This window comes from Copidosoma floridanum, unplaced genomic scaffold (genome assembly GCF_036245765.1).
Source record: "Copidosoma floridanum isolate Cflo_tuat_1 unplaced genomic scaffold, Cflo_Japanese_pri ptg000013l, whole genome shotgun sequence".
NCBI classification, from domain to species: Eukaryota; Metazoa; Arthropoda; class Insecta; order Hymenoptera; family Encyrtidae; genus Copidosoma; species Copidosoma floridanum.
The window spans coordinates 23,000,574-23,022,417 of NW_028321890.1; the positions used below are offsets into that span (position 1 = coordinate 23,000,574).

General features: G+C 35.9%; 3 protein-coding genes across 9 annotated transcripts; 2 read left to right on the plus strand and 1 right to left on the minus strand.

Moving 5' to 3' along the window:
- Window positions 1-5,768: 5,768 nt before the first annotated feature.
- Window positions 5,769-8,740, plus strand: Srp72 (signal recognition particle 72). The gene is made up of 9 exons (XM_089591011.1): window positions 5,769-5,849; window positions 5,919-6,015; window positions 6,135-6,252; window positions 6,337-6,592; window positions 6,686-7,165; window positions 7,240-7,602; window positions 7,689-7,993; window positions 8,078-8,284; window positions 8,413-8,740. The coding sequence occupies exons 1-9, from the start codon at window positions 5,817-5,819 to the stop codon at window positions 8,543-8,545; spliced, it is 1,992 nt and encodes a 663-aa protein (XP_089447137.1). The 5' UTR covers window positions 5,769-5,816; the 3' UTR covers window positions 8,546-8,740.
- Window positions 8,741-9,375: 635 nt separating this feature from the next.
- LOC106641939 (uncharacterized) lies at window positions 9,376-15,318 on the minus strand. 4 transcript variants are annotated; one of them, XM_014356525.2, is made up of 8 exons: window positions 15,072-15,318; window positions 12,896-13,045; window positions 12,030-12,166; window positions 11,813-11,933; window positions 10,741-11,749; window positions 10,259-10,502; window positions 9,762-9,998; window positions 9,376-9,687 (listed from the first exon to the last, which is right to left on the minus strand). In XM_014356525.2, exons 1-8 carry the CDS (start codon window positions 15,152-15,154, stop codon window positions 9,614-9,616), a joined length of 2,055 nt encoding a protein of 684 aa, XP_014212011.2. In that variant the 5' UTR covers window positions 15,155-15,318; the 3' UTR covers window positions 9,376-9,613. The 4 variants fall into 4 exon arrangements, with proteins under 4 accessions (XP_014212011.2, XP_014212012.2, XP_014212013.2 ...); XM_014356526.2 differs by lacking the exon at window positions 15,072-15,318 and adding an exon at window positions 14,745-14,830; XM_014356527.2 differs by lacking the exon at window positions 15,072-15,318 and adding an exon at window positions 14,708-14,758.
- Window positions 15,319-19,158: 3,840 nt separating this feature from the next.
- On the plus strand, window positions 19,159-21,772 carry Sil1 (Sil1 nucleotide exchange factor). Of its 4 annotated transcripts, none has more exons than XM_014356537.2 (5): window positions 19,159-19,201; window positions 19,457-19,626; window positions 19,810-20,096; window positions 20,176-20,438; window positions 20,509-21,772. In XM_014356537.2, the coding sequence occupies exons 2-5, from the start codon at window positions 19,506-19,508 to the stop codon at window positions 21,239-21,241; spliced, it is 1,404 nt and encodes a 467-aa protein (XP_014212023.2). In that variant the 5' UTR covers window positions 19,159-19,201; window positions 19,457-19,505; the 3' UTR covers window positions 21,242-21,772. The 4 variants fall into 4 exon arrangements, with proteins under 4 accessions (XP_014212023.2, XP_089447246.1, XP_089447245.1 ...); XM_089591120.1 differs by having other exon boundaries at window positions 19,170-19,201; window positions 19,443-19,626; XM_089591119.1 differs by lacking the exon at window positions 19,159-19,201 and adding an exon at window positions 19,256-19,318 and having other exon boundaries at window positions 19,443-19,626.
- The last annotated feature ends 72 nt before the right edge of the window (window positions 21,773-21,844 follow it).

Genomic DNA, 21,844 nt, shown 5'->3' on the forward strand with positions numbered 1-21,844 from the left:
AAATATTGCACTCCTTTTTCTGTGCTCTGGTCTAAGAATTGATTTTTATTGTTATTATCACAGATTATTTTGTATTTAGATACTAAGTCGGAGTACGGAATGTCGACCACCGCCAGGGCACCACTCGTGGCAGCCGTTTTTGCCATCGTATCGGCATTCTCATTTCCAGCTATTCCCACGTGCGATGGGATCCAAAAGAGCTTGACTTGGATGTTCTTTTCTTTTAGTGCTAATAGTATGCCTTTTAGCTGGACCAGCAAGGGGGACTCCCAGTCGAGACCGCGTAAGAAGCTCAAGGCTTCCAGGGCACTCCTGGAGTCCGAGAAGACTCTAAACCCTCTATCCTCGAAAGGATTAAGATTTGACCACTCGAGGATTCCCTCAAGAGCACTCATAATCGCCAGACACTCAGCCGTATAAATAGAAGCCATATTCGAAATTTTTTTTGCTGTCCTAAAGAATTCTAGTTGGCTCCAGACCGCAAAACCGACGGCGCACCCGCCGTCGTCGAGCGATCTAGACCCATCAGTATATATGTCAATGAACTGAGTTTCACAGTTTTGAAAGGTGTTTTTAAAATGAATCACTGGGCTTGGAGAAGCTCCGATTTTTTTGCCATAATTTAGGTCGATATCGAATTTTGTGAAGTTGGTCCAGTATGAAGTTAAGAATTTTTGGTATTTGTTGTGTTGTATGATAAGGCCGTTTTCTGGCCAGGATTTCCCGTAGCAGGTGATTAAGAGAGACTTTTCAAAGTTGTGTTTGTGCAGTGGGTGCTCTGCGATTTCATGCGTTGATTCTATGCTGTCTATTATGATGTTGTTCCTATAGGACAATTGTTTCAAGATGTATTTATAGCATAAAAATTCGATTCTATGGGTAAGATATGGAACTTTTGATTCGGCTGTGAGTACGTTTATGGGGGTACTACTTTGGTAGCCGAGGGCCAGCCTCACGGCTGTATTCTGAATTTTTTGCAAAGAGCTCCTATGAGTGACCTTGATTGGTGAAATTAAAAAACTAGCATACTCCAGTTTAGACCGAATCATAGATTTATATAGCATCAGGAGTATCTCGGGGTCCGATCCCCAGTACACGCCTCTAAGACATTTCAGAATACTGATCGGGAGTATGCAATTATCCTTTAGGTATTTTATATGAGCTCCCCAATTTAGCTGTTTATCAAAATGCACCCCCAGAAATTTTACCTCCTTAGATGGGTATATTTCGTAGTTGTTTATTTTTACCGAGTATTCAAGTAGTTTTTTTATGTTTTTCGCGCTAAAAATCATAAGTTTGCATTTACCTGGTTCGAGGATTAAGTTTTTGTAGTTTAATGCTTGGTGTAGTTCATTTATTTTCAATTGAAAGAGTGAGACTAATTGTTTAGCGTCATTACTTGAAGCGTATATTACAAAGTCATCTGCGAATTTGAGCAGCTTAAAAGGACCGTTTATGAGTTGGTCCAAAAAGTTAGTATATATTGTAAAGAGTAGGGGGCTTGAGATACAGCCCTGGGGAAGGCCTATGGTGACATTGTGAGAGGAGTTGTTGTTTGGAAGATTTATAGGGACTATCTGTCTATTGTAAGTTAGCATTTTGAAAAATTTTAGATATTCTGGTGGTAAATTGAGGTCTGCGAGATCCCCCAGGAGCAGATCTGGGATCACGCTGTCGAACGCTCCCTTTATGTCAAGGAAAAGAGCCACAAGCTTCTCTCCCCTGAAAAAGCTTTGGTGTATGTCGTTTGTCAATATAGTGAGGTTGTCTATGCATGATTTTCCCTTGCGGAAACCAAACTGGGTCTTTGATAGAAGGTCATTGTGTTCCAGGTACCATGTTAAACGGTAGTTTACAAGTTTTTCAAAGATTTTGAGGAGGCTGGAAGCCAGAGCAATTGGTCGTGCTTTGTTATTTTTCTTTGGAATGAACATTATTAAATACTCCCTCCACTCTTTTGGGTAAATCCCTAGGTGGAAGAAGTCGTTAAATACGTCCAATATGACTCTTTTAATACATTCTGGTAAAACCTTTATGATACCGTATGTAATCTTGTCAGCCCCGGGTGCTGAGTCCGGTTTGGTTGACTCGATTGCCGAGGTTAATTCCTCAAACCTAAAAGGTTCTCTCAAGAGTGAAGACTCGTTGGTTTGTACATGGTCATAGTCCCCGATTTCAAAAGCCTCGTGTGAGAGTTTCTTACTCTGGCACAGGCTTGAGAAGCAATTATTTGCATTTGTAAGGAAGGATTTATTGCCTTCTGAAAAATTTGGCCTATTTAAGCCATTTTTAAAGATTTTAATCTTTTTCCATACGGCCGAAATTGGCGTGGTTCTGTTTATTGATTCACAGAAGCCTCTAAAAGAAGATTTTTTGGTTTCCTTTATGGTCCTCCTGGTCTCCGCAAGTATCCTCTTATAATTGACAAACGAGTTCAAGTCACATTTGTATTTCAAAGACTTGTATGTCGCTCTGCGCACTCTCAAGGCTTTCTCGCAGTCCCCGTTCCACCAGAGGTTGTGTGGTTTTTTTGGTATACTGTTTTCTTTGGTCTTATAGGGCTGATGGTTGTTGAGGTTTGACAGTTTATGTTTGTTGGAGGATTCTACTATGGTTTGATTGATGAAATTAGTTAACAATTGGTATCTTGAAATAGCATTTAGGTTTGTAAAGTTTAAATTTGTAAAAGTAGAATTTGAATCGTTTAATTTATCGGTGAATTCTTGCCAGTTTAATTTGCTTAGATTATGTTTATATTTTAATTTGTATGTGTGCACGGGTGATGCGTTAATATTGATCTCAATTGGGAAGTGGTTACTTCCCCAGGGGTCGTCTAAGACTGACCAATTAGTAGACAGCGCGAGATTCATTGATATAAAAGAGAGGTCTATGCACGAGTATTTTAAAGTATTTCCGTGGAAGTAAAAGTGGGTGTGATCTGAGTTATTCAGGATAAAGAGCTCCTCCAAGTCCAGGTTGTCGACGAGTGTCCGGCCATTAGCGCACGTTTTTTCACTTCCCCAAAGGGGGTGGTGTGAATTAAAGTCGCCGAGGATCAGAGCCCCCCCGTGTCCAGTGGCCACAGCGGAGAGACCCGATATCTCTTCGGGGGATAAGTTTTTACCTTGGGTGGGTGGCCTGTAGCAGGCGACAATCAGCACCTCTCCAAGGGTCGTGTCGAACAGAATAGATTCGATTTCCAAGCTGCTGGTGTTAATGTTTAAGTTAATACGGCTGAAAACGAGGGTGTCCCTGACGAAGATCGCCACTCCACCCCCAGTCTTGTCCTCTCTGTCGTTCCTAGCGACATTAAAATTTTTTAAGTTAAAATTTTCTTTATGAGTAAGCCATGTTTCAACGATTACAATAATGTCATAGTTTTCTGCATATTTGTTACTTCAAGTAGTAATAATTATTTTGATCAGCGCCATCTAGCGGTATTTTTTTTTTCGCCAAAAGTGGCCTCTAAAATTCTGAAACCGATAGAAGGTCGATTTTTTGGTAGAAAATAGATTGTTAACTTGCCGCCAAAAACACATGTATCGTTATTTTTTCACTTTATAGCTTCAAGATGAGTTGCGGCTGGTTTATAATTCGCTAAATGGCTCTAAGCGCTAGTGCTCGGTTTCAGAATTTTAGAGGCCACTTTTGGCGAAAAAAAAAATACCGCTAGATGGCGCTGATCAAAATAATTATTTCTACTTGAAGTAAGTAGAGCCATATTATTAACTATAAACCAGCCGCAACTGATACAATATATAGATAGTAACAAGTTGGCATTTTTTGTAATATTTGCGGCAAGTTTACCATTTATATTTTACCCGAAAATCGACCTCCAAAATCATAAATATTCTACTTATCTTATATAGCTTATAAATTTGACTACTTAGTAGTGATTACTACAAGTACTACTATTTTACTATTACTACTATTAATGATTTTTGTTTATACAAGGGTGCCTTATGTATAGGGGGGGGGGGGCAAGGATCAAGATGACAATTGCATTGCACACACGTTTAATTGATTGACAAGAGATATCTTACGTTGTATTTAACCTGTTGTTATTATCTATAAGTAACGTGTTTGAATAAAGCAAATATAATATACAATGGTTTTGCGTAGCCCTGAGAAAAATTATATTGATGGGTATGTTTGCATGCCATAGCAAACGTTTACTTCAAACTAAACATACTTATTTAAACACTATACTGTTGTGATGATAATTAGGAAATGAAAAATATCACGAGGTACCACACGAATTAGTGTACTTTAAAAGGATGCAATGAAATTATATTAATAAAATTCAAGAATGTTTTTTTTCTTGAAAAGTTCATGATTTCAAGTAGTATATCTTAAGGAAGTTACTAAGTTTTAGTCGTATAAATGTGTGTTAAGGACAATTAATGTTACTTAAAAAGCCATTTGTTTACTATAATTATTAAATTATCTTCTGATAATAGTAAGATTTACATATATGACATGTACGTGTGTACACTTGTTACCAAAAAAAAAAAAAAAAAAAACAACAAGAAACTTATACAAACTTTGGATAATCATCCATCAATAAGTTTTCTTTGATTTTTTTCTAGAATATGAGAAATCGTGCGTGTTATTATCTGGTATATTAAACTTTAATGAGTTGAACTTTTTTCCTTGTATTAATTTATGCAAATATACTAACGATTACACGGCTCTACTGTAATTATTACAATTTACAGTAGAGCCATATAATCGATTATAAACAAGCCGCAACTAATTGCATACGTATCAAATAAAAAGTTAACGTTGTATGTGCTATTTGCGGAAAGTTTACAATTTATCTTTCACCTAAAATCTACTTCCAAAAGTATAAATATATAGGTAAATTTTTGGGTAAAAAATAGGTTATAAACTTGCCGCAAATAGTACAAACAACGTTTATTTTATGTTTTATGTCTGTAAGATTAGTTGCGGCTGGTTTATAATTGATTAAATGGCACAACTATAAGTTATAGTAATAATTATTTGGATAAGCGCCATCTAGCGTTGGGGATTTCTGAACTAAAAAGTGGCCCTAAACTTTTGACCCATAGCATTAGCGTTTAGAGCCATTTAGCCAATTATAAACCAGCCGCAACTAATGTTGCTGCTATTAAATAAAAAAATAACGACACATGTGTTTTTGGCGGCAAGTTAACAATTTATTTTCTACTAAAAATCGATCTCCTTCGTGTTTATACTTTTGAAGATCAATTTTTGAGTAAAAAATAGATTGTTAACTTGCCGCCAAAAACACACATATAATTATTTTTTTATTTTATAGCTACACGATAAGTTGCGGCTGGTTTATGATTAGTTAAATGGCTTTAAGCGCTAATGCTATGGGTCAAAAGTTTAGAGCCACTTTTTAGTTCAAAAATCCCCAACGCTAGATGGCGCTAATCCAAATAATTATTACTATTTATATATAGTAGAGCCATTTAGTCAATTATAAACCAGCCGCAACTAATTTTAGAGACATAAAATGTAAAATTAACATTGTTTGCATTATTTGCGGCAAATTTACAATCTATCTCTTATCTGAAAATCTATCTCCAAAAGTATAATATATATAGGAGGTCGATTTTCGGGAACATAATAAATTATTTTAAGTTTTAAGGGTACATGTGTAAGGGATTAAGGGATTAATGGATAAGGGCTGAATAAGGGTACTTTTTAGTTCAAAATCAGCCGCGCGAGGTAGCGCTAATATATATAAAATCACTGTGTATGACTGTATGTAGGTATAGACGTAAACGCAAATATATCCTCTTAAAGTAAACAGATGGTACTGTACAATGTTCTGTCGTCTGACAGAAGATCCAAAAAGAGTGAGTAACAGTTGAAGAAAAAAAAAATCATTTGTTGACTCATAAAATATATTAATAATGACTGCAAAGGAGTCGAAGGAGAGCAGCATGAACAATCTCTTTGCGGAGCTGCACAAGCAAGGCCAGAACGCCGAGTACGAGCGAGCCCTCAAAACCGCTAACCGAAGTAAGTGTCGTGTATGTTAACGTGCACTCGGCCACATGCCCACATATTGTTGCCAGATGTTTAGTTTTTTATTTATTGAATTTTCTGTCACCGATCAATCGTTTGCTTTTTATCTACAGTACTCGGTCTCTCGCAGGACAACGAAGCAGCCCTCCACTGCAAGGTTGTCAGTTTCATACAGCTGTCCAAGTTCAATGACGCCTTGCAACTCATCAACAAGTTTCCCAAATTGCTACCGTTGGTTTTTCTATTTTCCCATTTGATTTCTAACTAAATTGTTCTCTGTACACAGGTATGTCATTTTGAGGTACTTTGTTTCAGAAATCTCGAGTTTGAGAAAGCTTACTGTCTCTATCGTCTGAACAAAGTTGCAGATGCTCTTAAAATCATCGAAAGCATACAAAATTTATCTTTAAAAGTTAAGGAGCTCAAAGCTCAAGTGCTTTATCGCTTGGAGAGATATGAGGAGTGTTTTGCTGTCTATCGTGATATCATTAAGAACTCCAATGACGAGTATGAAGATGAGAGAGAAACGAATCTAGCTGCTGTGCTAGTCCATTTAGCATACGAAGATTCTGTAAGTGCTATTTAGTGTCAATTTTATTCTGTATAGATATCGTTTTGCTACCATTACTGTCCTATGTTATTGGATGGAATGTATGTTTCACAGCAAGTAGATGTTCCATCTTTAAGAGAGCATACCTATGAGTTGACCTACAATGCTGCATGCCAGCTTATAGCGACGATCACTAATGGGGACAAATCAAACTTGGCAAAGGCCGAGAAAAAGCTGCGTACTGCAGAGAAAATGTGTCGTGAATCTTTAGAGGAGGAAGGCATGACGGAAGAGGAAGTCGAAGATGAGCTTGGTATCATCAGAGTTCAGCTTGGCTATTGTTTGCAAATGCAAAGCAAGGAAAAAGAGGCTCAAGCCTTGTACACTGCTGCTCTGAAGAAAAGGCCTGATGATATTGCTCTGGTTGCTGTAGCGAGTAACAACATTGCAACCTTGAATAAAGATCAGAATGTGTTTGACAGCAAGAAAAGAATGAAAAATGCCACGCAGGAAGGCTTGGAATACAAGTTAACTTCTAGGCAGAGAAAGAGCATTGGCTACAATCAGTGTTTGTTGGCACTTTATACAAATCAGGTATGTACATGATGTAAATTTAATAATTTGTTTTTAAAACCTAATTCTTACATGCTGAATGAAATACGTTTCAGGGGGAACAATGTCAGTCCTTTTGTAAGAAGTTTATTCAAGATTATCCTGATATGATGATAGAAACCGTAACTGTGCAAGCTGTACAACTGGCCAAAGAAGGAAAGGCTAAGGAAGCTGTTAAATTGCTCGACGAGCAGGCTAAGGACGAACATTATCTTCCTTTGAAATTGGCTTGTGTGCAATTACTTTTAAGTAATGAAGAAAGAGAAGATGCCATTAAGATACTAGAGAATTTGAGAGAAAAAGAAAAATCGTTGCCCGGAATCGTTAGTACACTTGTCACTTTGCACATGGCTAATAATAATAGAATCAAGGCTTCTGCTGTTCTCAAGAATGCTGTCAACTATTACAAGAAAAATAAGGTATTTCGCGAACACAATTGGCAACATCCGGTTTTTAATTACAGTAGAACTATGAAAACTAAAAATACCGTGAATTTTTTTTTAAGGAAAATACAGGTAGTCTTGGAAAACTGTGGCGTCAAGCTGCAGACTTCCATTTGCGAGGCGGAGAAGTTGCAGTTGCAGCTGCGAGTTTGGAGGAGCTTTTGCTGGCTTCGCCTTCGGATACCAAGACGTTAGCCCAGCTGATCATTGCCTATGCTGAGTTTGATCCAGCAAAAGCACATAGCCTGTCCAAGAGGTTGCCTTCGCTACACAATTTGGCTGAATCGACGGATATTGATGCCTTGGAAAGTAGTAATTGGGTCATTGGAACAAAAGTCATAAAGAAGAAAGTTGAAGCGTCACCAGGGTATGCTTGAAAAAATGTTAAATCGTAACTTTACTATTATTTTTGATAAGTGTAATTTTATAAGTATTGTTTGTACCTGTTTAGAAAGCCCGAAGTTATGGAAAAAAAGCGCAAAAGGAAGAAGCGTAAAGGTAAATTACCAAAAAATTACGACCCTAGTGTACCTTTAGATCCAGAAAGGTGGCTACCCAAACACGAACGTACTGGATATAGAAAGAAACGAGATAGGAGGAATCGCGATGTTGCCATGAAAGGAACTCAGGGAGCTGCCACAGGAGCAAGCGATCAGTTGTAAGCAATTTTTAAATTAATTTGATGCAAAAAAAACTGTACAAATTCCTCATTTTATCAATTTTACGAAATTCTTGACAATTTTTATTTTTTGTGGAATAAATTGAAATTCAATGTTAAAATTTCAGTGATATCACAAAAATGTCAGCTTCCAAGCCATCTCCAAACCCTCGGCAAAGTCCAGCTGCAGAACCAGCAGGTCCTAGACAGCAGCAGAGGAAGGTACATCAGAAAAAGAAGAAAAAAGGTGGCAAATGGTAATCGAAAATGTACGAAAGTATACTTATTCACAAGTGAGTTCATTGTTAACACGTTGTGAAATGTCGCTGCCGGATTTGTACCATTATTATACAATTGCAGAACAATGTGCAATGACAACTAATCAAGAGCTGTAAAGGTGTATATTGTCATGGACTTTTTATAATGAAAAACAACTTAATTACTGTTGCAAATGAAAAAACAAAATAATTTTGAAATAAAGCATTTTATTTCATTAAGTATTCTATACTACGTTTTATTTCTCTTCCTCTCTCAGATATACCATAAAATAACGTAGAATATAGGTAACACACTTCTCTGAAGTAATGACTAGGGGTCCTTTCGTTGCACGATTTTTTAATCATAAAGTATACAAAAATATGCACAAACTAACATTTTTCATTTCGCTCTGAGTATTAGGAAAATATTACAATCCATAATGTTGATTCATGTACTTGTGATCATAAATTTCTCTAATCATACCTAGGATATTGTGCGTAAATAATCACCGAGTCATTATTCACTGATAGATAATCTTATGAGTAACAGTTTTTTCTTATTAAAATAATCACGACCTTAAAATAACTCCATTAGCAATCTGTACTAGCAATGGCTAATTCAAGATAATTTTTTATTGTCTACCATTAATTGTCTTAAACACTAATCACAACTTTTTAATATTAAAAAAATTATTCTGAGGTACAACGTACTTTGTAAAATAGTCAAAATAGTTTTGCTAACTATCTAAGAGATTACATGATGCATTTTTTGTTTATGCTAAATATACTTAAGGATCTAAAAATTGTCGATTCAAACGAAGCAACTAACAGTAATTGTAAAAACACATTTTATCAACTTTCATATGCATGTATACAGCCTTTTCAGTTCAGGATCACTTAAAACAAATTTACAATTAATACATGTTAACAATGTTTACGAAAACAGTCTAATTTATACAAGTATATTACGAAATACTTGCTTTCATACTTCTGAGTCTTTCATTACAAGGCACATACGCTCATATATAACAACGCACTTCAGCATGATAGTAATGATATTTTTGAAAAATATCTACGTCGTTGACTTGGGCGTGATAATGCCTTCCCAGATCTCTTCACTTTGTTTTATTGCAAGCCTCCTTTTTTCTAAAATAAAACGCACAATCGAATGAGATGAAATAAATAAATTAAAATAATAATAATTATTGATAACAACGTACCTTTGGCTTCGCGCAGAATGATTTTCTCGTGCTCGCGTTCTTGTTTCGCCGTCGCGAGTGTGACTCCTAGTGATTTTGTGACTAGACGTCGCGCTAGAGCAGCGCAGGTTTCCGGTCGCGTTCTGTAAGGCTGAAGGTACTCAAAGCTTCTACGAGCTTTCGTTTTACTGAGAGCAGTGGCTTGGCTTAAAGGTCTCGTTTTTACAAATGGATGGTTTGATGCTAATACTTCAGCAGCTGATGAGTAAAATTTTAGTTGGCAAAAATTAGAAGTGTATAGGTAATGGGTGGATGGATATAAACAGAATCATTGATTTATCTCGTTACAAATGAATAAGTTTGTGTAAATACTTCCAAGTTTTTAACGTTGATAACTTCATATAAAACAAAAATTATAATAGTTATAAAAAAAAGTATGAGGATTTACAATTTTTGATTTTATAATAAATGTAATACCTACTCAAAGTGCTATAGTAAAAACTTAAATTCGTACTTACCGACAAGAGGACTGCTAAACACGGCAAGACAGTGAGTATCGTCGACCCATTTAAGCTCGAAACCATCATCTCTAAAGGGACTGAATACCATTGTTAAATCGCTTGTTTTATAGTCTGAAGGGAAATTGTAAATCTCTAGCACATGAGCAAACTCGTCGCTCGATACTTCCACGGGTCGGGGGAGCGATTTCCAACTGATACTTCGCGGCTTCTCGATTACCACTTCTCCAACTGACGATGTTAACTAAAGAGTATACATATTATTAGTTATAAAAAAAAAATATATAATTTGTCACTTAGCTTAACGTAAAAATCAAGTGTTTGAAAAAAAATTTAATATTGAACTGTGGAAGCATAAAATACCCCTATCACGACTTGATTTATTTTTAGATCGTATTGAATTATAAATTTAAATGTGATTTAAATCGAACTGTAAAAAAAAAAGAACACGTTTATTGTCTAGCACAAGTATACCGACTCACCTCTTCTATCAGCATAGGGTCAAGGCAGTCGCCATTATCGTCAAACAAACTGTCCCAGTCACACTCATCACGATCAATTTTAACGGGTGGTGCAGGTGGAGGTTCTGGCTTACTTTTTGGCCGTTCAATCTTTTTGACCTTCTTTTCAGGTGGAGTCATGGGTGATGCGATTTCTTGCTCATTCTTATTAGACTCTTGCGGATTATCTTCTAAATCATCAGCCGTTGAAATAATCAACACTTTTGAGACCAATGGTTTTTTGACAACTTCGTCATTGGAACTATCATCACAAGATTCAATTTTAGGTGCTACCAAATTCTGCTCATGTTTCACAGTTTCACTTTTTATTTCACTACTATCCGATTTTATAGATAATGGACCAGATCGAGTTCCGGCACTAACATGCGACTGAGCATCCGAATCTGCCGATTTTCTCAGATTTCGCGTGTCGGTTGCATAATGGTGAGGAAGTTTCTTTTTAATCACGTGGTTAACGACCTTTTTTTCACTGTCTGTCAAAGCCACTGCCTCGACAACATCAGCCTCCTTAGTTCCCACATTCATATGTTCTACCTCGATCTCAGTTTTTGCATTATTGTTCACGATTTTTTGCTCATTCCTGGTTTCTAGCAAAGATGTACTAATTGTCGAGGCTAGCTCGGACTCCATCTCGTCCATTAATGATTCCAAAATCGCTGTCTCATCAACTGTAACGTTAATAGCTCCAACTGGTGCCACCGTCTCTTGTTCGACCTTAGAATACCGGCAAATTGCAATCGGTTCTGCTGCAGGCTTCATTTTTTCTGCAGTAGAAACTTGAATTTCTTCGTACGTCTTTTGTACGGGTGGCACCCGCTCGATCGGACGCTTTGAAACGCGGGACTGTTCTTTCGACGACGACTTCGAGTGTGTCTCGGTAGCGGAAACATTGCTGCTGTCTGTTTCCGCTATACTACGGCGATGTCGAGGAACGTACACCGCGCGATCAGGTCGCTTTTGTCGATTTGATCTGAAATGAAAAGGAAAATGGGTTTACTAGCAATCAATGGTGCGTGACGAAAATCAAACTTACTTTACGGAAGTTTCCGTAGTTGGTGTAAGTTCGACCGATGTTGGTCGAGCTGGTGATTTTTCCACTTTAGTTCGTCTTAAGGCTGGTGGCACGTATATTTCCACCGAAGGAGATGTCTTCACTGGTAAAATTAAAGAAAAAAATAAATAAATAAATAAATTTTTCATAAAACTAGTTTTTTTTACAAAACGACAGGTAAATTGCGATACTGGCATACCTTGTTTTGGTCGCTGAATGTTGTGCTCTGGTGACGCCATGGGCGAACACTGGCTTTCAATTCCCATAGTGCAATAGATTTTACGGACGATATTGTTTCCTCTTTGCAATGTAATACCATCGAGTTGTGGTGGTGTCCTGGAAAAAAGTACTGGTGTATTGCCCGAGTGAAGTCTGGGTTGAAACTCAATTACAAAGCCAAATGGATTTACTTACGTACTAAGAGATTAATTATGATTTAGCGATCAAAGTATGGGAAAGGAACAGCAAGGAACTGGAAAGAAACAAAGGAGAACACTAGCCAATCCAACCAAAACCAAGTTACTTTAAAGATATAGAATATTAGCGATTACAGAGGTGCTTTAAAATGTTACCCTAGTGGAAAATTTAAACGAAAAATTGCTTGTTAGCATGGTACAAGTAGAATTTTCTTATAAAATATTACTTGATGAGCACTGTAGTGACTCGATGGATGAAATGTCTGAGAGATGCCGGGAAAGATGACCTAATCATCAAATTCTACGGAAATAAGAAAATTAACTTTAATAAATATGATCAGAAATAAACAACTCTGTTATTTACTTGAAGGCATAGAACAGGTCAAGTACGCAATAAATCTCAATGTATAAACATGTATTTAGTCTTTATCTTAAAGCTACCGACAATACATGGAATCTCATTCTTATGTAGTATACAAAAGTAAAATTATTTACTACTGCTTCGGTTGGAAAGTGCACGTGTACACCTACTCTGTGGAAATTAGATGCACATGATAATATGTGCACATACATTTATATATACACGGGATTAATCCAGCAGGTTTGGCTTTTTGGCAAATATACATATGCATAAAAAAGAGTTGTCTACCCAATAAAATCAGACTTGTAGCAAACGACGGTCCTGCGGTCAATACCTTGGCCAATCGAAAACGTTTGTAGCAAATCACCAAAGCGATCCTGTACCAGTTGATGAATAAGAAAGCGCCGATAATTGTTGACTGGTGGAAAAATCAGTACCCTGAAATGTAAGAAGAAAGATTGTTTAAGAAGTAAAATACACACGAGAATCTTTTTCTTTTTTTGTTTGTTTTCGTCACACAATAAATAAAATGATTTGTTTTTCAATTTTGACGTGCAACAAAAACGATTTTTCTTTTACCTACATTCACATAAAATTAAATTTTCCTATACCTTGGGCGTATTTGAGGGTCGGGTGTGCTCTTGGTAGGAAAAATAGGGTTCACACCTGGTGCGCATCCAACTAGGGACAAGCACAAGGAGTCTCTCGGGTCTCGTGCTTGCCCTGGCGACATGCGCCACCAGGTACGAAAACTATTATTTCAGTTGCCACAAATGAAATTAAAAACAGTTTTTTTCTTTTTCTCCAACAATAAAAATAGCCAAACAGAGCAACAATAATTGAATTAGAAACAACTACCAGAAAGGGCTTGTGTTCTGCTTGAAAAATTTTATTCGTGGCCTTCAGGTGATGACAACTTCTGAGATGATGGCCTTTCGCGCACTTTACAGACTTCCTCAACGGAGGTCAGAACTCAGAACCCAATAAGTATTATTTTTATGTAACAAAGAGATCATATAAGTACAGCACACGCGGACGGTGAAAGAGCACAACTTTCACTTTCGACGGGATATCCCGCGTGTGTGCGCTTTGATCTATTACGAAGTCTTACACGTAACATATTTTTTTCTTTTCCCTATCACCTCTGTTTTTATACCCTTCTCTTCTACACTTGCAAAATGAATGCTCCAATGAGATTATGTGCAGCTGTCTATGTATTTTGCAATGTTTTTTAGTGTAACATAGAACGTTAAAGGTACTCATGATCTTTTGCGTTCAATATTCAACAAAAATCGATTAATTTTTTATTTACGTGTTATACAATATTTCGAAACAAATGAGGTTTGTAATTTCAAATTTTCTGCTAAGCAGGTGCTCGATTTTTTAACTGATTGTGTTACATGATTTTTTTTTAGTAAAATATAGATCATGGGTAAGTACTTCGTGTTAAGCTGCGTTTATTACAAGTTATCCAATTAAAATAATTAACAATTAACATCATTGTGCAAACTTTTTGTAGATTTTGAACTTGGCTAATAATAGAACAAAAAATTTCTAATTTTCTCATTTCTGTTCAAGAAGATTCTCAAAATTATTTACATTTTGTTGTTATTAACTCACACCATACCTACGTAAACAGTTAAGTAATTACCAAGTGACTAAGTTAAACGATTGAATGCATTTGAATTGTTGACAAAATTGCTATAAAAATTGTCCTTCAATTAAAATTATTTAACTTTCATTACTTAAGACGAATTTTTACGTGAATATAAAAACTTTTTAACGTAACTTACTGTCACATGAACTTGTACGAGCTTGAAAGCGAATCAGAAATATCACCAGGGCCACGGGCGTGTACCTTCCTGAACTAAACAAAGTACTTGTGTTTTGAATCCACAGCATAAAAATAATCTAACCGCGAGCAGTTCTATATACTCGAGACGCAACATCCACACGATTAATCGTTTCTCGTGAAATTGAAGAGCATTTTTAGCCTCCTTTCTATACAAAAAACATCAAACAATTGGCGAAATTCCTCTTGAAAAGTGCATGAGAAAATGTACACACGAGCACAAGTAAAAAGAAAAAAAGAATACCTACAAGGTTAGGTTCATCTTTGCAACTAAGAAAAACATACTTGATTTGTTTTGGGTTTATCTCCAAGTTCATCTGAATTTGTAAGCATAGCAAGTTGTGAAATAAAATGTATTTTTTCAAAGAGAATTAACATTAGGCGCATGAACTCTCAAGTACAATTACTACAGTAACAAAGCTATTTTTTAGACATTGATAAAAAAAATAAAATAAAATCAGGTAAACGTATTTTGAGCTTGTAAAAATGAAATAACACGAATGATAGACCGTACGTAGCATGAATTGATGACCTATTAGCTACGAGATACTTGAATTACTGTACTTACAATGATATTATATGTCTATGTTAAAACGAAGGTTCAAAACGCACCTCTTGCGCTGTTCGCTACTCTCCAAAAAGTGCTTCACATCGTCCTCCGCATCCTCAGCGAATAAGCTGTCGTGAAGGCTCATTTAACTCTTTTTCGCGTGATAACTTACTCGTACGAACGGGTTGAGAACAAGGCAACCAAATACCATTGAAACGTCCAATTCTTAGCTAAGATCTAAAAGATGTCGTGTATATTCCCCAGATTCCCTAATCTTCCATGGACTATGGATGATATGCTTTAGCTTTACTGGAGGTGGAGGCTAAGGCTATAATAGCTTAGGCTATACATATAGTTGATGGCTTTGGCTATATGTATATATGTGTGCGTTTGGGTAGATCAGCGCCATCTAGCGGTATTAATTGTCTCGGTTCTCGGTTTTTTGTGAAAAGTAGGTAAGTTACTTACCGTAAGTATGTAGGAGTACTTTTTAGTTCGAAATTGAAAAGGCTAGATGGCGCTGATGTACATGATTTCAATTTTAGGGTGTATTCCACAAATGCTGCCAGCAGTTAAGTTACGTAGGTCGTGGTAACGCCGCATGGTCGGGCAGCGCTAGCGTCAACCTGTACTAACTGTCGGTGGGTTCCGCATGTCAACAAAGTTTGTACAAACTTTGAACAAACTTTGATATTTTTTACTGTTTTCGCTCCCATGCCATCTGATATTTCGGAGTTTGTTGACATGCGGAACCCACCGACAGTTAGTGCAGGTTGACGCTAGCGCTACCCGACCATGCGGCGTTACCACGACCTACGTAACTTAACTGCTGGCAGCATTTGCGGAATACACCCATAGTCCGCAGGCTAAGTATACGTCCTTAACCGCCTTTTTCACTAACGTTTAGAATAATGATTGAGACAATCAATGATTGTATCATGAGTTTTTGTATAAAGTTCAATTTATACAAATAAGTTGGTAAATATAGGCACACATGATTAATATTTAAACATTTTAAGCTGTATAAATATATAACATAGATTCCAAATATGCATTATTACCGCTGGAATATGCTAACAAAACCAAATATCCGTCTTTCTCACCCAGCAAAATAATAGGTATCTGTATAATCCTGTATCAATTTATTGCACACATGCGAAATGTTCAATGACAGTAAACAATGACATAATTTCAAACTTTACTTTTAACTCTTCATTTCACACGTAATTTTACAATGCAATTGATAAATTATTATTCATACAAAAGTATTAATATTCTTATAGGAGGTCGATTTTCAGGCAAAAGATTATTTGTAAACTTGCCGTAAACAGCACAGCCAATGTCAACTTTTTATTTTCTATCTACACAACTAGTTGCGGCTGGTTTTAGCGTTTCAGATTTCTAAACTAAAAAGTGGCCCTAAAATTCTGAAGGAAAGCTTCAGATATTTTAGGCCCTAGAGCCATGTTGTCAATTATAAACCAGCCGCAACTTATTTGACAGATACAAAATAAAAATTCAACATTTTCTGTGCTGTTTGCGGCAAGTTTACAATTTATCTATTACTCGAAAGTATAAATATATAGGAGGTCAATATTCGTATGAAACATACACTGCAAACTTGCCGCAAGTAGCACAATCATCGTTAATTATTTATTTTGTATCTATTTCAAGAGTTGCGGCTGGTTTATAAGTGACTAAATGGCTCTAGGGCTAAGCTGCCTAAAGCTCTCCTTCAGAATTTCAGAAGCAATTTTTGGCCAAAAAAATCACGACCGCTAGATGGCGCTGATCCTAATGATTATAACTACTTATAGTAGAGCCATTTAATCAATTATAAACCAGCCGCAACTAATTTCGTAGATACAAAATAAATAGTTAAAGATAATTGTGCTACTTGCGGCAAGTTTGCAGTGTATGTTTTATACGAATATCAACCTCATATATATTTATACTTTTGGGTAATAGATAAATTGTAAACTTGCCGCAAGTAGCACAAACATCGTTAATTATTTATTTTGTATCTATTTCAAGAGTTGCGGCTGGTTTATAAGTGACTAAATGGCTCTAGGGCTAAGCTGCCTAAAGCTCTCCTTCAGAATTTCAGAAGCAATTTTTGGCCAAAAAAATCACGACCGCTAGATGGCGCTGATCCAAATGATTATTACTATACTTATACTAGAGCCATTTAATCAATTATAAACCAGCCGCAACTAATTTGATAAATACAAAATAAAAAGTGAACATTGTTTGTGCTGTTTGCGGCAAGTTTACAATGCATTTTTTACACGAATATTGACTTCCTATATATTTATACTTTCAGGTGAAAGATAAATTGTAAACTTGCCGCAAACAGCACAAACAATGTTCACTTTTTATTTTGTATTTATCAAATTAGTTGCGGCTGGTTTATAATTGATTAAATGGCTCTAGTATAAGTATAGTAATAATCATTTGGATCAGCGCCATCTAGCGGTCGTGATTTTTTTGGCCAAAAATTGCTTCTGAAATTCTGAAGGAGAGCTTTAGGCAGCTTAGCCCTAGAGCCATTTAGTCACTTATAAACCAGCCGCAACTCTTGAAATAGATACAAAATAAATAATTAACGATGTTTGTGCTACTTGCGGCAAGTTTACAATTTATCTATTACCCAAAAGTATAAATATATATGAGGTTGATATTCGTATAAAACATACACTGCAAACTTGCCGCAAGTAGCACAATTATCTTTAACTATTTATTTTGTATCTACGAAATTAGTTGCGGCTGGTTTATAATTGATTAAATGGCTCTACTATAAGTAGTTATAATCATTAGGATCAGCGCCATCTAGCGGTCGTGATTTTTTTGGCCAAAAATTGCTTCTGAAATTCTGAAGGAGAGCTTTAGGCAGCTTAGCCCTAGAGCCATTTAGTCACTTATAAACCAGCCGCAACTCTTGAAATAGATACAAAATAAATAATTAACGATGATTGTGCTACTTGCGGCAAGTTTGCAGTGTATGTTTCATACGAATATTGACCTCCTATATATTTATACTTTCGAGTAATAGATAAATTGTAAACTTGCCGCAAACAGCACAGAAAATGTTGAATTTTTATTTTGTATCTGTCAAATAAGTTGCGGCTGGTTTATAATTGACAACATGGCTCTAGGGCCTAAAATATCTGAAGCTTTCCTTCAGAATTTTAGGGCCACTTTTTAGTTTAGAAATCTGAAACGCTAAAACCAGCCGCAACTAGTTGTGTAGATAGAAAATAAAAAGTTGACATTGGCTGTGCTGTTTACGGCAAGTTTACAAATAATCTTTTGCCTGAAAATCGACCTCCTATAAGAATATTAATACTTTTGTATGAATAATAATTTATCAATTGCATTGTAAAATTACGTGTGAAATGAAGAGTTAAAAGTAAAGTTTGAAATTATGTCATTGTTTACTGTCATTGAACATTTCGCATGTGTGCAATAAATTGATACAGGATTATACAGATACCTATTATTTTGCTGGGTGAGAAAGACGGATATTTGGTTTTGTTAGCATATTCCAGCGGTAATAATGCATATTTGGAATCTATGTTATATATTTATACAGCTTAAAATGTTTAAATATTAATCATGTGTGCCTATATTTACCAACTTATTTGTATAAATTGAACTTTATACAAAAACTCATGATACAATCATTGATTGTCTCAATCATTATTCTAAACGTTAGTGAAAAAGGCGGTTAAGGACGTATACTTAGCCTGCGGACTATGGGTGTATTCCGCAAATGCTGCCAGCAGTTAAGTTACGTAGGTCGTGGTAACGCCGCATGGTCGGGTAGCGCTAGCGTCAACCTGCACTAACTGTCGGTGGGTTCCGCATGTCAACAAACTCCGAAATATCAGATGGCATGGGAGCGAAAACAGTAAAAAATATCAAAGTTTGTTCAAAGTTTGTACAAACTTTGTTGACATGCGGAACCCACCGACAGTTAGTACAGGTTGACGCTAGCGCTGCCCGACCATGCGGCGTTACCACGACCTACGTAACTTAACTGCTGGCAGCATTTGCGGAATACACCCTTAATCATCGAAATCACGCAATCTGATGAAATGTAAGAAGTGTAGAGTGCCGCGGGAGTTGCACATGTTGCAGCTGAGAGCTGAGAGTACTTAAAATGTAAATATATATGAGCACATCGTAAAAGGTAATATATATACGAGCCTACCCTCATATATATAGGTACATACCTCATTACCTCTTCCTCATACTCACGACTCTTACCAGTCGGGAAAGACCACGTAAGACTTAATGAATGAATATGGTAAATCAGTTTTTCTCAAGCCGGCTAACACTTATTTATACGTATAAAGTTAATCTATCAGTACCAGTTCGCTTGTAGCAAACGACAAGTACTTATACTATTAAATATTCTATAGTTTCTCTAGTGCTCTGTTTTCAGAGTTTTGAGCAGCGTAGATCTCGTTCAAGCACAGCTTTCACCTGCGAATATGACGTATTGGCATTTTACATTGAGTTACCTCGCGATTTGCAGCTTCGCTATTGCCACTGATACGAAAATCAACGACACTGTTTTCATTCCTACCAAGGAATGGCAGATTGTGCCAAAAGGTGAGTTCTTTTTAAATCGCATTTGTCTAACAAGTCGTAATCTATTCAAAGATCTGCGAAAAATCCGGATACCAATTTGTTTTTTTTAATCTCCATAAGGATATAACATTTAACATAAAATATTTTTGTTCTAGTTACATTTTGATACCTTTCACGATTGCATCATTTTTTTTCACTTTTCAGGAACTCCCATCCCTCCTGGCCTACACATCCGGCATAATTTACAATCTGGAGTAGTAGAAGCAAAATTGCTGGATGAAAATGAAAAGGATGCAAGTTCAAAAAACATACATAGAGATGGTAAAAAAAACTCTTTGACATTGCACCCAGAAAAGTCAGTAAGGGATGAAGACGTGCAAGAAGCAACAAAGGATGCACAAAGTGAGAAAACAAAAGTACCTTTAGATGAATTAAAGGCCATGTTGAAGAAAATAAAATCAGATGAGGCAGATGAGCTAATACAAACTGCGGTAAGTTTAACATTTGCTGCATTAAAAAAAATTTTTTTTCCTAGACCTATCTAATGATTACGTTGTATTCTTTTTTTAGAATGAACAAGTTCATTCAGCTGTACAAAAAGAGTACAGAAGTTATTCAGAATTGAAAGAACAGCTAGAGAGTTTAAGTATGAACATCTCCACTGATGCTGAAGTACTTACAAGTTTATTTGAACAATTTCAGCCTTACAAAGAAACTATTACATCAGAAAATCTTGAGACAGAAAAAATCGATGATATACTGGGTATCCTAAATGATATGGAGTACCTTCTACATCAAATTGATAATGCACGATTGTTTGCAGATATGGGAGGGTATGTACTTTTAAGATTCTTACGAAATTACTTAAAAAATTTTTCTATATTTGGAAATACTTATTTTCAGGATGATGAAGGTAGTTTCTCCGTCTTTAAACAGTACGAATACTGACATAAAGGCTGAAGCTTTAAGATTATTGGGTACTGCAGTCCAGTCAAATCCAAAAGTTCAGTTAAAGGCACTAGAAAATGATTTTGTTCAGAAAATATTGTACATGCTAACGATAAATAATAGCAAGGCTACAATAAAATCTAGATGTTTATTTGCTCTTGGAGCTCTGATACGTCAATTCCCTGCCGCACAGAAGAGTTTTGTTAACAACGGAGGCTTTGAGATATTTGGGGAAATTTTAATGGACGGAAATTCTCAAGTACAAATCAGAGTAATGAATTTAGTAAATGATTTGGCCATTGAAAGAAAAGATGCAATTCGAGATGAGCAGCAAAGGATACAAAGAACAAACGAGTATGACTTAATTGATTTTGAGAACAATATTGTCAAGCAAAAATACTGCGAAAATTTAGTAGATCTAGCACTAAGGAGTTTACGAGTGAAATCTGGAATTGATGATTTTCACAAAGTTATATATGATAGTATGTTAACTTTAAGCGAACTTTGTAAAGAAGAGCTTGCTCTTAAAAAAAAGGATCTTTTGACTGAAATTCAAAAGATGCTTGTTCTATATCACGATTTCCCTGTCAAAGGCGAAGACGGTACAAATTTAAGTTATCACAACCAGGAAATGCTGCAAAAGGTGCAAAAAGTCTTACTTGGTGAAGAATTACACGATGAATTGTAGCAGCCATTAAGCAATCCACGGTGTTTATAATATTCATTGTACATATACCATTGACCGACACAGAAGAGTTTTTACGATCATTTTTGTTGAAATTGCATTTATAAAATGTTAGTTTCCTAGTCTGCTGGACTGACTGAAAGCAAATAATATTTATTACCTGTTTTGATATGTGGCTTTAAAGTGAAATCTTTTAGATCTTTTTCCCACATTTTTAAAATAGTTGATGGAGGATTATCTTTTTTGAGGTGAAATTTATTTTATTTATTTAATTTCTTTTTACCCATAATGCGATTAAACATGCAATGCCTGTTTCTTTTCAACATTAAAAGTTTTGATAAGGTTTGCTTTAACAATGACGAGTTGATTAGTGACTTGTACGTTTAAAATCAAAATTATTACTCAATAAGACTGCTTAAATTATTGGACATAATTTTATAAAAATAGATCTTTGTACAAATTGATACTATTAAATAGTTAAACAAATCTTCTTGTAAACATTCATTGTGAAGAAAAAGGAAAGTGATTTTTCAAGTATGCTGTTAACTTGGTCTTACTTGAACCTTGAATTTTCGCAAATTTATCAACCTATTGAACCGTTCCACT

Coding starts and splice junctions, on each gene's coding strand:
- Srp72 (XM_089591011.1), top strand. CDS start 5,817: ATGTTCTGTCGTCTGACAGAAGATCCAAAAAGA. Junction 6,253..6,336: donor AAGTTTCCCAAATTGCTACC/GTTGGTTTTTCT, acceptor ACTTTGTTTCAG/AAATCTCGAGTTTGAGAAAG. Junction 6,593..6,685: donor ATTTAGCATACGAAGATTCT/GTAAGTGCTATT, acceptor TATGTTTCACAG/CAAGTAGATGTTCCATCTTT.
- LOC106641939 (XM_014356525.2), bottom strand. CDS start 15,154: ATGAGCCTTCACGACAGCTTATTCGCTGAGGATGCGGAGGACGATGTG. Junction 11,934..12,029: donor CATTCAGCGACCAAAACAAG/GTATGCCAGTAT, acceptor TAATTTTACCAG/TGAAGACATCTCCTTCGGTG. Junction 10,503..10,740: donor ACCCTATGCTGATAGAAGAG/GTGAGTCGGTAT, acceptor TATACTCTTTAG/TTAACATCGTCAGTTGGAGA.
- Sil1 (XM_089591119.1), top strand. Junction 19,627..19,809: donor ATGGCAGATTGTGCCAAAAG/GTGAGTTCTTTT, acceptor TTCACTTTTCAG/GAACTCCCATCCCTCCTGGC. Junction 20,097..20,175: donor ATGAGCTAATACAAACTGCG/GTAAGTTTAACA, acceptor TTCTTTTTTTAG/AATGAACAAGTTCATTCAGC.